Here is a 14,095-nt window from a genome sequence, read left to right as displayed (position 1 = left end):
GTTGTTTAGCTTCATTCAGATAAGCGCTTTCATTAACGCATCGTTTAATACCCAACAAAGATGTCAAATTCTACCAAAAAAAAGCATGGCTGTCGTAAGTCGCTTTCTGAAATTGAACTCAATAAGCTTGGTCTCAATTTAATTTTTCAACCAAGAGGATTTGAATGAATCCTTTAACGTTTACTCCATGCTTGGTTTAATCATGAAAGTAATATGCGTAATAGAGGGTCATCCCCGATTGCTACCTTAGAATATCTTAATAAAAAACAAATATTGACCAAAGACTTCGAACACAGAAATCAACAATGGCCATGCTTTCACTAAATGTTCAATTTAATTATTAAGGCCTATTTAGTATTGAGTTTGAATAATTATAATTTAAAAATTATGATACTAAAATATTTGATAAACATTATAAATTATCTTACACTTATATATTAAAAAACTTATAATATTTTTATTATTTTTTTAAAAATATTATTTAAAAAATATATTATTATATGTTATTAACTTTTATTTAATATTTACAATTTTTTTTTTTAACGTATCAGTTATAATATCTCAATACCAGTACGATTAGCTAGACCATTGAGTTCTATAATCCCCGCACAGAGCATATCATAAGAGAACAGCAGATTTTAGGCAAAATGTCGTAATATTTGAGATTGGTACCGAACTTACAACGCCAATATGGTGGAGGAGTAGCACGTTACGCTGGCAGTGCCCATCCAATATATACACAGAGGGAGCTCCATAACAAGATTGATGTTCACACATGATGGCTAACATTGAAAATCCAAAAAAAGATGCATAAGATAATCAGCTCTACCCAACCCACATGGGCTTTTATCTCTGTCTTTTCTTGTGATAATTCTATCCACAAAAGTTTGGTCCCATGAACAAAACATACTCTATATCTAGTTGGCGAATCCGACCTCCTCCAATTTGCACAAGCCCCAGCACCAGAAAATGATAATTATCAAAATAGACCGAGCAGAGAATAAAACAATCCAGAAGAAGAAAATGCCAATTTTTAATTTGACCCAAAAATCTCCCACTAGCTAGGGGCAAGAGTACACAACTCAAAAACAAACTAATTTAATGTTCATCAACTTTCAGCTCAAGATAAATCAAAACCCTAATTCAAGGCGGTGACGGGGTTAAGCCCTTGTCACTACTAAAACTATTGTTATTATTGCTGTAGTACCTGCATAGTACCTTGCACTTGACCACGTTGCCATATACATAGAACCCAGGTGCGACCATGATCCGAACCATGGCTGGAACCAAATTCCAAGCCGTGTCTCCACCCATATCCTCCATGTAAACAGAATCAAACCTTGATCCCTTATCCACCCTGAAAATGGGCAAGCTTGGGTGCACCGAATTGGCCAGAAGGTGCACTAACCACACACTTTTTGATGCGTTAAAGAAGGCCTGTAACAGCGGCTCAGGCCAAGCCCTATTCCACCCCAACATGGCCACAATCTCGCTCATTTTCCTATCACAAAACCGGCTAAATTCCTCACTGAAATGCCTTGTCCCCTTACTCAAAACCTCCTCCCAAGTCAACTCTTTTAGGACATTAAACGATGCAAAATTTGCTTCACAGCGATCTATTGGGTTCAAGATTTGATTAGCAGCGTTCTTTTGAAACTCAACTGATTCAAAATCCTCAAAGAAGGCCTTATTCAACAAAGCTTCAAGATAATGAAGCAGGCTCTTGGGGTTCTTGGAAGATGAGATTTTTATGTCATAAGGTTGAAGAAGAACTGATATTCTCTCATGAATTTTGGTACCCATGTGCCTGAGTAGCGTAGCGAGCGATCTGCTTAGAAGCCGAACAGAGGAGCGAGCTTCAGATACAGAAATTAAGAACTGTTCTATCGCTTTGTCGTTACCAACCATGAAATCTTTATTGTTTATTTGACGAATATTTTTGTAGTTCTTTTCGGCTCTGTAGGGGGAATTGCTGCTACACTCTTCAAGCCCCGACTTCAAATTGTGGCAATAAACTTCAAGCTTGTTAAGTTTCTTCTCCAGCTCAGCCATTGAGTACTTCAGCCTGGAAGCTTCTGACAGTGCTTCGTCTCTCTTTCTTGTAGCTTGCATCAGCTTATGCGTAAGCTCAGCGACAGCGATCTTCCATTGTTCCTCTCTCGCACTTGATACATCCGTCGATTTCGGACTCTGCTTCCTTGCTAAAGAATGAAAAATTGACTTGAAAATCCCATTTGGGCTGGGCATGAAAGATGAAATTTTGTTGGCACCATTGTTGTTGCTATTATCCAAAGGAACAACAGAGATCTTCTCCCGAGAGTTCGGCCTGCACTTGTTGCAAGAAACCGAACCATCTCCTTCACCAGACCACCGATCTTGTCGTTTCTTGTTTTTGGGTATGCCGTTTTTGTCATGGAGAGGCGTTGGCTGGTGCTCGTAAACAACTCCATTGTGATCCGCAGACACACTGTGCTCTGACTGTTGCCCTTCCCGTTCACATTCTTGAATCTGCAAAACGAAGGATATACACAAGCATATAAATAAAAGCTTGCAGCTTTTTGTTTGTATTTAGTTATTTAATTTCCCTGGAAACAAACAAAGGCCTAACTATAGAGAACTTACCGGGGTGAAACCGAAACGCGGGGACTGCTGAGGGGGAGGGGACTTGGAAGAAGAAGAAGACGAAGGAGCCATGCTAGCGCTAGCGGTTAATAAGCTTGTTTTTGTTATCTGATCATTTGGTTTTTGGGTTTATTTTTACAGGGGGGTTGTACCTATATCTCCGGGTACGTGGGGATGGGGGTTTTGTCTCAATATAAGCTACCGGGCCTGTGAGTCTGAGGCCGCTACTGTATTTTCGGTTTTAATGTCTTATCGTTTTCTTAGGTTGTGTTTTCGTCGTCTTGTAATCAAGGACTGAGTTTCAGTTTTGAGAGACGATTTGGTTAAATAATAGGGTACCACGCACTCGATGGTGAAGAAGACTCTGCCGCGTCTCTGTAAATGGCTGGATTATTTTCATTTATTTTATTTGCATTATATATAACAAGGGCAATTCAATTGTCGCAATTCTAATTAGCATTCAGTCACAACTCCATTGATGGTATGTTTGTTAATTGGTAATTAGAATTAATCGGGATCTGAATAAATTAAATTAAAACGGGTCCACAAATCTAATTTCCAAGTACGACTTTGATAATTCCAACAACCTGTTTACACAGAATTATTTTTTTATTTTAAGGATATTTTTATTTGTGCACCCAAGTAGGATATTTTCACGTGTGTATTTAAGTTTTTCTACACATAAAATCAATATTAAAATTTAGTATAGATTACATTTTATTACTAAATATTTACATTGTTATCACTTCACCACTAAAATATTAACGTAATTAGAAATATGTTGATATTATAAGGGTATTTAAGAAATATCTCATTAAAGTCAAAACGCATCATTCAAATTATGAAAGAGATATTATTATTTGTCTGCCAGAAGATTTCTGATATATCAACTCAGTACTAAGGTTTCTTGAAACCTATATTTTATCACCTAATATTTAAACTGTTATCACTTTCCTACCAAAACATTAACACAATTAAAAATGTATTGCTGCCATAGCAACATTTTAAGAATTTCACATTCACCACCAAAATATTAATGTAATTAAAAATATGCTGATGTTATAAGGGTATTTAAGGAATATCTCATTAAAGTCAAAATGTATCATTCAATTGTGAAAGAGATATTATTATTTGTCTGTCAGAAGCTTTCCGATATATCAACTCAGTACTAAGGTTTCTTGAAACCTATATTTTATCACCTAATATTTAAGTTGTTATCACTTTACCATCAAAACATTAACACAATTAAAAATGTATTGTTGCCATAGCAACATTTAAAGAATTTCACATTCAAGCCAAAATATTAACACAGTTGTTGAACGATGAAATGTTAAATTTGAAGTATTTGGCTTGCCATTACAGTCTTTGAAATGACTTAGGGTTGCTGGTGTTGGATGATATTTGGCTTGTATTACTTGGAATTTGATATTTGAATGTATAACAATATGTTTATATAATACATAAGTAGTTATTTTTTAAATATAACGGCTACTTTTCTAGAGTAATTTCTCTTTTGTAATTTCTTTCTTTTTAAATGAAAAAATAGTCTTTTAGACTCTAAGTTAAGTATTTAGTTATTTTTAACATCTTGGTAGTAAAATGATGATAACTTAAATATTAGGTGGTAAAATATAAATTTCAGGAAACCTTAATACTGAATTGATATGTCAAAAAAAAATTTTGCTATGCAAATAATAAATTTCTCTTTTTTTATTTTTTTTGAAGTAAAAATTGACTTTCATGCTCTAGGAGTAAAATCAATTTTTAACTCATATCCAGATAAATATTAACTTATTTTTAATAAAATGATTGTAAAGTGATAATAATATAAATATTATATCGTAAAATATAATTTTTATTAAGTTTTGGTACAAACTTAACATATCAAAAAAAAAATTCAAGTAGACAAATAATAACATCCCTTTATTTTAATTAGTTTTATCGATAATCCGTAACTACCACCCCCAATCCCCCAATAAAAAAGGAAAATGTTTTGACATTCGTCATTTTAGTACGAGTTATAAACTTTTAAAAATTTATTATAAATAATGTGGGGAAACGTAGCATATTGGTAAGGACGTACACCTGTCTGATTTGCCAGCGCATCATCTCAGCAATAATATATTATTATTATTATAATTATTATATAAGCGGTTGTGATTAGTTAATTTTTCTTAGGAATAGATGCCAATCCCTGGCGTCGGAGTTAGGCTAGGATTTTAATCCTGGAATATCCGTGCTTCCGTGCAAGAAAGGCAATTATTCCTTTGCTTTAAGTGGCTGATTATTCCTCTAGAAAAATCGATATTAATGGAAACGATTTAAGTCAGAATTATGAATGGTCCTAAACCAATATGAACGTCAAAGTATTGGTCAGTCCAATCCACATACGCACGCACGTGGCATCACATTTTAAAAGTGAATATTCAAAATTTACGGGTGGGGTTCAGCTTTGACAGGACGGGAAGCATCATCGATCAACGTCATTACCATTAAATCACAGTCTTGACTAAACTTTTTTGGACTGCGTTGTAAATTGGTTGTTGGCCTCTGCTCCGTGCTTAATTTATTCAAATGAAAAACGAAGAAGCAGCAGGGATTAAGTTGCCTGCTGCTTCCAGCCAAGCAACTGCTACAAGTCACACAATAATAGTGATATGAGCCGTAAAGATGAATTCGATTTTAAGGGCGATGCACTTGGACTTGAAATTAAGGAAGTGGAGAGTGGGAATGCGAGTTTTAAATCTTCCTGACCGGATCACTTTCTCATGGTTGTCGAAACAGTAGTGGCGTCATTTATGCTAGGCAGATGAGAGCGGGGGTCGTTGTCCCGTTGGTTAAAACTAATTATGACCAAATTTAATTCTTCAACAACCACATTAACAATCCGCAGAGAAAGTGTGGAGCCAGCCTGCGGTGGATCTCCAAACAAAGGCACCAAAACCTAAGTCTGCGTACATGTGAGGTTAATAAATGATTCGATAGACACACACACACTAACGAAAGTTGACGTGGTCCCTCTGAGGCTCTAATAATGTATAGTATTATTATGTGGCAGTTCCAGCAAATTCTAGGTGCTGACTTTCTCAAATAAAAAGAAAGACCAAAAAATGTGTCCTACGTGTAATTGTCAATTATAGCCCTATTGTAGGGTCGCGTGTAAACTGCAAAGGTTCCCACGTCATAACAAGTGATTGATACCTATCCAGCCTTGCAATTACAAATAACGAGAAGAAGAGTTCATAAAATCTTTATGAGAGTAGTTCCGGCTCTTCTTCGATTACTAAATAATTAAATAGCGACGGATTATTTTTTATAAAATATAAATAAAATAATTATCCTTTCAAATATTAAAGAGAATTTAAAAAATTTAGATAATATTTTAAAACATACATTTTAATTATATAATCTAATATAAATATTAATTATAATATCTGATGAAATATTAATAATAATTTTATGTATAATATAATTTAAAAAATTAATAAATATAATTTATAATTTCTAAATTATCCGAGTGCCGTAACCTACCAGTCCAACGGAATTATCCTTTTTAATAATAGAATCATTGAATAGTCAACGATGGAATGGACTCATGGTTAATTTATTTATAGCTGTTGCGTGGATTATTATTATTATGCAGACTTTACGTATAATTAATTCTACAAGTATAAAGTTATTGAACAAAAAAATGCATCAGTCACATACATTATACTGCTCCATGGCGGCTTCATAAAGGCACCTCTGCCCAACGTTCGGGTAGAAGAGTCCAAGTCCTCATAAATGATGACCAAAATTGTGTCCTCCCATTCAAAAAAGTGTAGATAGCGATGTCCTTCTTAATAAAATAACACAGTAAGACATTTATATTATGTAATTAGGGGTTGACAATTTGTAATGCGACCCATCAACTTGGTATCAATACAATACAAAGTTTGCGAGTTTTAATTGACATAAAACGGATACAAATTATTAATTGAGTTAAATATGTCACGTGTTTAACAATTGTGTCGAGTTTGAGTTTAAAATTCTCTAACACTAGTTGTAATGTGTTTATGACACGATCAACAAGTTGATTACTGATTTCAAACTCCTAATCAAGTTATGTTCACTCATTTTTATTACACGGTACTTAGTTTTTTTTTTTTATATATATATTCTAATATTTGTGTAGATATATATGGACCGAAATATTTAGATTTTGAGTATATAAAACTATTTTATATAATGAAATAATTAGAAAAAAAATGTTAAACGTGTATAATGATAAATGTATGCTTAACTTTTTTTTATTTACCATATTAGTGTTTGAAATTCTTGTCACAATTATAAAATCTTGCTTGGGATTACTTTTGAGAGGCTCATTCTATAGCAAATTTTAAAATTTGATTTTGAGATTCAATTTTATACTTAATACAATTTCATAAATATCCTCATGTATTTTATAAAAATCCAAAATCATCCTTATTAATTAGGAAATAAATTTATTTACTATAAAGATATTATTATTATTATTATTATTATTATTATTATTATTATTATTATTATTATTATTATATTGAGATAAAAAACAAAAAATAAAATATTTATTTTAATTATCAATTACTATATATACAATAAAAAGATATTTATATACATGTGTATAAATGTGCAAATAAATTTTATTGAACATTATGTTAAATTTAGTTATTCATATTCTTACAGTAGTTTAACAATAAAATTTATCAGATACATACAATTACTTTTAAAACTCACAACACTTTTAAAAATAAATTTTACAAAATATTTAACTGATTATTTTCATTACTGATTACTTATAGTACAATTAACTGTAATTATTTTAAAAGTTATAACATTACCAAGCTGGACCTAAGTAAAGCAAATCAATACAATATATATATATATATATATATATATAATTACCACCTCTAGTCAGCAGCAAACCATGTACATAGTTTTTTATTTTTTAATCTGTAAGTTCTATTTTTTGTGAATTTTTATGATCAAGCCCTTACCATTTGCACAAGTTTGTTATAACCTACTAGATTTATGGTTTATTCATTATAATTCCACAGTTAGCCTCTTTAATTTTAAAGATTATTTATTAGAGAAATGTTCCAGTCATGAATTTTAATGTGCGGAAAAGTGCAGGAAACCTTTAAAACCAAATGGTTTTAAAGAGTTAAAATTGTAAGTCTTTAAAGCCGTATAATTTTAAAGCTTTCTTGAATTTTCCCGCACTTTAAAATCCCTAACAAAAAAACTACTCTCTTTATTATAGCCTACTAAAGTTTATAAGTTTTTTGTTATGGTCCTTGTCAAATTAAAATCCCTGTTCCTCCACTACCTAGCAGTGTCATAAATATAATTAGAGGTGGGTGCTTTGGGTTTCGATTTGATTTTTATGGGATCTAGTAGTTTGACAATTCAACCCACTTCAATTTTGGTTTAGGATATAATGTTAGGTCAAAATTCGGGTTCAGTTGCAATTAAGGGAATGGGTTTGAGACTTGAGCATAATCGAATTTTTTAATTAGATTCAAAATTTTTTTTTTAAAAGTAGCTGATTACCTTTGATGTTCGGTTTGATTTTCACCTAAACCAAACATAAACTCAATAGGTTTTTCAAATCTCAATCCTATCGAATTTCTAAGCCTTGTCTTAAACAAAATGCCAGCCTCTCAAAAAAAAAAATTCTCAATGAACTTTGGATTCTTCTGTTCATACTGTTTTTGGGCTTGCAGTAAGGCATGGAATGGGCTGATGTAAAACAAAACTCACATATTTTGGGGAAAATCTAAATGTACTCCCCTTGTTTCTCAACGCTCCCATTTTATTAAATGAACCCTTAATAAGAAAAGGGTGTGTAATCAGGGTACCGCGAGGTGCATTTAGCACAACATCACACTCTATGTATTTTATTGCCATTTTTATTCTTGAAAAAGTTTTATTCTTCAATCGTCAACAACCTTTTTTCTGGAATTTCACAAAATCCGACAAAAATCCAAAAACGGGAAAAATGGAATTCCAAGAAGAGCCTGCACGGTCAACAAAGAATACACGTCATAAATCATCACTTCGATTGCATTGATACGATCATTTTAACAACGGAAATAACAAAAATGAAGACAAGTTCAAATTTGGACATGGCGTGGAATGTGTTCAAATACTGCACGGTGTTACGAGCGCTTGGTTCTGTAATGATACTAGTTGTCCTCGGAATAATCGGTGTCTCTTATTATGCTGTTGTTGTGGCCAAATATGGCCCCGCTCTCTTTCTCGGCGGTCTTGATTCAATCACCGCCCTGTTTGTTTTGTTTTTGTTTCATTCTTTGGTAAGCAAAACCCTTTACGTTTTTGTTTTTGAGAATTTATTTATTTGCATTACGTTTTGTTTACTTTTTAGTACTTATGTAGGACGAGATTCCAGTGATCATCTTTGTTATTTGGTTCAGCTGGTCTGTATTGCCTGTTTCTTATTCACTTTTAAGTCTCTTTGATTTTGTGATTGAATCTAAGGCAGGGATGGCTTTAAATTTGGAATTATATTGATTGAGCTGAGATGGAGTTGTCAGTTTGTTCCCAGTGATTCACTGAACTAGGAACAATTAATTTCGGTATCATTCTTATTTTTTTTCAGCTTGAAAATGGAGAGTTAGATATTGATTGTTGTTTTTTCGGGTAATTTTCGTTTGTGTGAAATATGTGCAAGTAGAACTTTCACACTCATATTTAGCATTTTAGATCAATAGGGTGGTGCTCTGCAAAACCAATAAAAACACAGTAACTGTAAAACTTAAATCAGTTTAATTTGGTTGTAAATGTTGGTGTTAAATTTCGTAATGCAGTTGGTGATGTTAGTATGGAGCTACTTTTCTGTCGTGATAACAGATCCAGGCGGTGTTCCGCCTAACTGGATTCCCAACCTAGATGAGGAGAGTGGTGGTGCTGGTCAATGGGCAGGATCAGACAATGATGGTGTAGATTTAGGTGCAAACCAATCAGCTATGCTTATTGAACCAAAACATCAAGGAGTACGCTTCTGTCAAAAATGTAATCAGTTCAAGCCTCCTCGTTGCCATCACTGCTCTGTTTGTGAGTTCTCAGCTCCATTTCTTGTTCTAGTGCCTTCGTTGATGTCTTATTTTACCAAACAATGAAAGCTTTGGCTGTTAATTCTTTCAAGGTCGGAGATGCATATTGAAAATGGATCATCACTGTGTATGGGTTGTGAATTGTGTTGGGGCATTCAACTACAAGTATTTCCTTCTTTTCTTGGTATGTTAACTATCTGACTTGTTGGCTTAAGTCTCAAAATAGGTCCTTATTTGGTTGAAGATAAGTGGTAAAGGTACTAATACATGATGGAAATCAATGATTTCATAATGGATTGGCTCTCCACTCTGTTTATTTGCCCATAATTATTGAATGTGTGATACAATTGCTGATGAGGGCTAATTTGAGATAAATTGTATGATCATCCTCATTTTTATATGAGCATTTCATCTGCCTGAAATATTCTCAAACTATCTGTTCTTTGCCTTTTCAATTGTTGTTAAGAGGCCAAAATAAGAAAACACTTTCCTACATTGTGAAATGTGGAATTTTTAAAGTACGTCTTTGGATGGTATCACAGCTCAACACCATTAGAGTGGACTATAGTTCCTTGGATCAAGCAACAAATCAAGTCAATCAAAGATTACGGAATGGCTGGCTGATTGTATTTGTCAGTTGTAATCAATTACCATAATTTAGGCTATTATTTTGTACTTTCTGTAAATAGCTTTCTCACACTGTGTATAAGTGGTAGCAATGCTAATAAAATCATTAAGCCTTATTCACAGCAAGTTTATTTTTTACAAGGACTACATGTCCTGAAGCTTATTTATTTATCTAAAGAAAATAATTTAAGAATTGTACTCGCAAGTTCTTTCAATTGGTATTCTTACTATAAACTTGTAGGGCTACTGATTATGAAGGCAACTGATTGATTGACTGTTCATGCGCTCCTTCTAAGGTTCTTATAAACACCAAAAAGCTGTTTAGTTTTCCACTTTGATCTTCTGGTGGTAGTTTCACTTCTTATATTGAGACATATGTTAATGTGTATTGCATTAGTTGAATGCAGTCCTTATGCCTTAGCATCCATCTTTGCTTTCAAAAACTAACTGCCAAGTGTGTGGCATGACTGAGTGTTATTTATCAAATACGAAAATGCTGAGTGGTATCTTTGGTGCTGAACTTCTCTGCAGTTTTATACGTTTCTTGAGACAACTCTTGTCACTGTATCATTACTGCCGATTTTTATTGCATTGTTTACTGACGATGAGATACCTGAATCACCAGGAAACCTTGCTGCCTCTTTTATCACATTTGGTAAATTTCAGAATCGGACTTTTTTTTCATCGACTGTGCTGCTTTTATTATTACATTATCATAATTTTTGGTATCTACTGTTTGCAGTTCTTAACTTAGCATTTGCATTGAGTATTCTGGGCTTTCTGATTATGCACATATCTTTGGTGGCAGGCAATACTACCACTATTGAGGTAATGCTTTAAGTTCTTCAGTCTTCCCATTGTTTCCCATTTACTTATCAAAAACTTCATGCTGGTGTATGTTTTGCGTAATGTTCTTGCTTTCTTGTTTCAGGCATTTGAGAAGAAAACCTCTCCTAAATGGCGTTATGATCTTGGTTGGAAGATAAACTTTGAACAGGTTATTCCTTCTCAATTTCTTATGCATGCATGCTTTTGAGGATGGACCATCTGTTTCATTAGATGGCTGCCTTAGAAAAGTACTTCAAAATCTAAAATATAATTGCTACTGCTGCTAAAGTGGAAAAATAGCCTCATTTTAAAACTCGCTGGATTTTTTTATTTCATAAAAACGGTTTTTTCTTTTATGAAAATAGATTATTGCAGCTCGAGTGTCCAAATTAATGTTTTTTTACCTGATTTTGCTTCCATGTCCAAAATGATTGAGCTCATAGATAACAGAAAAATAAATTCTCCAATTTGTGTTTTGGTCTTTTGCTTCCTGAACATAGGTGGAGCTATGGGGGGCTTTGCGTTTGGGTAGCCCCTGTCCGGAAAAATTTTTAGAAAACCTATTATAATCTATTATCTTGCTCTCTGGACTTCTTTGTTTTTGTGTTATGGCCCTTTCAAGCTGCTTATTTCCTTACCCTGCTGAACCAAAATTCTGGTTTCACGATTGTTCCTCAAGGTTTGTGGTTCAATGATGCATGTGATATGCACTTGCTGTCTTTTCCAACCCAACTCAGAATTATTCTTGTTAGGTCTATCTGTCCCTTCATTTATTGAGCTTCAAAATCGTTGCATGCAGGTAGTTTGTGGTAGATATCGTTCCCATATCTTGACCTGGAAGTTTTTCTTTTATTTTTTATTTTCTATTATTTTTTAATACCTGAAACTACCAGATTGCCACAACAGTAGCTGCATGCCCTGCATCAAACTACTACATCACTTTACCTTGGGATGAGATGACAATGCCTTTAACGTCTTTGGAAGTTTGCTTGATGCAGCCATATAATAAGCATACTATTGCTACCATTTTAGTTTTCAGAATTAGCTAAACAAAACCAGTGTCTTTGATATTTTAACTTCCAATCTGAATGTTTCAAATCTTAAACATGCTTCCAGTTAACCTGGTGGACATAGACTTGAGTGATCTAGTTACAGGTCAAATAAAAATTAATCATTTAGAATCTGTGTATCAAGAATAGTGCTGATCTTGATAGCTGATTTACCAACTTCCACTCCTTTTTGTTCCAGGTGTTTGGAAAGAACAAGAAATACTGGTTGATCCCTGCATATTCAAAAGACGATTTGGAATGGCTGCCGTCGTTTCAATGTGTGGAATATCCTACGAGGCCTGATTCAGATGATCTGTAGGCTGTAGCATTTCCAGTTACAGATACGAACGGAGATATTAAACGGGTGAGTCGGCATACAGTGAATGAAAGCCATGAGCTTACTTGCGTATATGACATCTTTGTTCACGCAACATCCTTTCTGTTGCAAGCAGTTAATGGAGAGATTTATCAAACGACTATTCAACCCTCTGCTAGCTTTATGGTTGAAGCTTGTATTTTGTACACCAGCTCTGTGGAATATACATCTGAGATATGAAAATAGCTTGTGTTATCGAATTTCGGAATGAGTATGCAATATGTCTTTGTCCCTTTTTTTCTTTTTTCTTTTTATTTATATGAAAGGGCGATGTTTTTGTTCAGGGCAATAATAGTTTGCGATTTTGGACAGTCAATTAGATGTCTTAAACCTAAATAAAATAATCCCTTGAATGATTTTTCTTTAAAGTTAATCATAGTTCCCTTGATTACTAATTAGGAGAAAAGTACACAACGAATATTATTCTAAATAATATTACGGAATTTACCACGCAGGATGCAACACGTTTTCAATAAATTATGAGAAGCAGGGTAATCATTTTAACGGATGATAATACTCATTTTATGACGATTAACATTGTCTTCCCAAGCATTTTACCTGTGTCCAAATGTTCATCAAGTGGTGGGCGTTACAGTACGTTTTACATATTGAATGAAATGCAGGGACTTGAACAGACACTCACTCTTAGTAATGAATAACGAGAGAGTTGAGTCGTTTGCTATGTAAATATCTATTTACATTATGGGTAAATATCTATTCCTTTATCAGCGGCATGACGACACGTGTCCATATGTGACTGGATGCGTGTCTTGCGAGTACTAGAATCTTCGATGCTCTCCCTTACTGTTCGAATTTACGCAAAAACCACATCGGTAATTTACATTCCTGACCCAACCACGGAAACCGACTCACCTTTGCAAACGATAAATAAAAAGACACCCATTAGAATAACAATCATCTCATTCCATTTTCGTGGCAATTCGAGTTTCTGTTGGTATTCTTGCCGTCTCTCGATTACTTTCAGGCAAAGTCTCTCTCTTTAACGCATCGGTTTTTTTTTTTTTTTTGTGGGGGGTCCTTGAGTCTTATGTTGTGATTGTTTGAATAAGTGGTTCAAAATTATGATTGTTTCCACTTAAAAAGTATGATATTGAAGAGGTTTTTTCTTTGATTTTTCGTTTGTATGCCTTTTGGATCATGTTATTGTTAGTTTTGTGTCTTGCTGTGGTGGCATTAGGGTTTCTGGTGTAGGGTTTGGGAGCTTAACGAGAATAATTAATTGTGAATTGTGGTATTATTGTAGACGTTTGTTTGTTTCTGGTAAATGTTTATGTTTCTTTTAGTAAGGATCACGTAGATGTGGGCTTGTTTCTTTTGGTATGTTTCTCATGAGTAGGCATGTCAGATTTTACCGTTTCTGGCTATTGTGTTTCTATTGATACATGTTATGCTGATTTTTAGTAGATTTATACATTTTTGTGAATGATCTTCATGGTGTGCTGATCCTAGTTTTTTGGGGTTTTGTTAGTTTCTAGGGT

General features: G+C 33.7%; 3 protein-coding genes across 4 annotated transcripts in view; 2 read left to right on the top strand and 1 right to left on the bottom strand.

The window, feature by feature from the left end:
• Positions 1-644: 644 nt before the first annotated feature.
• Positions 645-3,004, bottom strand: LOC18046937 (IRK-interacting protein). The gene is made up of 2 exons (XM_006440354.2): positions 2,623-3,004; positions 645-2,508 (listed from the first exon to the last, which is right to left on the bottom strand). The coding sequence occupies exons 1-2, from the start codon at positions 2,692-2,694 to the stop codon at positions 1,144-1,146; spliced, it is 1,437 nt and encodes a 478-aa protein (XP_006440417.1). The 5' UTR covers positions 2,695-3,004; the 3' UTR covers positions 645-1,143.
• A 5,349-nt stretch (positions 3,005-8,353) lies between these two features.
• Positions 8,354-12,897, top strand: LOC18046936 (probable protein S-acyltransferase 14). 2 transcript variants are annotated; one of them, XM_006440352.2, is made up of 8 exons: positions 8,354-8,957; positions 9,471-9,717; positions 9,809-9,900; positions 10,875-10,998; positions 11,086-11,171; positions 11,275-11,340; positions 12,420-12,584; positions 12,673-12,897. In XM_006440352.2, the coding sequence occupies exons 1-7, from the start codon at positions 8,745-8,747 to the stop codon at positions 12,537-12,539; spliced, it is 948 nt and encodes a 315-aa protein (XP_006440415.1). In that variant the 5' UTR covers positions 8,354-8,744; the 3' UTR covers positions 12,540-12,584; positions 12,673-12,897. The 2 variants fall into 2 exon arrangements, with proteins under 2 accessions (XP_006440415.1, XP_006440416.1); XM_006440353.2 differs by having other exon boundaries at positions 12,420-12,897.
• Positions 12,898-13,914: 1,017 nt separating this feature from the next.
• Positions 13,915-14,095, top strand: part of LOC18046934 — a 2,629-nt gene continuing 2,448 nt past the window's right edge. The window contains exon 1 of the mRNA XM_006440349.2: positions 13,915-13,934. Within this exon, the coding sequence (XP_006440412.2) occupies positions 13,915-13,934 (20 nt within the window). The remainder of the gene's footprint in view (positions 13,935-14,095) is intronic.

Source organism: Citrus clementina, unplaced genomic scaffold, assembly GCF_000493195.1.
Source record: "Citrus clementina cultivar Clemenules unplaced genomic scaffold, Citrus_clementina_v1.0 scaffold_3, whole genome shotgun sequence".
NCBI lineage: Eukaryota > Viridiplantae > Streptophyta > Magnoliopsida > Sapindales > Rutaceae > Citrus > Citrus x clementina.
Note: the sequence above shows the minus strand (reverse complement) of the source record. Positions and strands in the feature narration are given on the sequence as shown.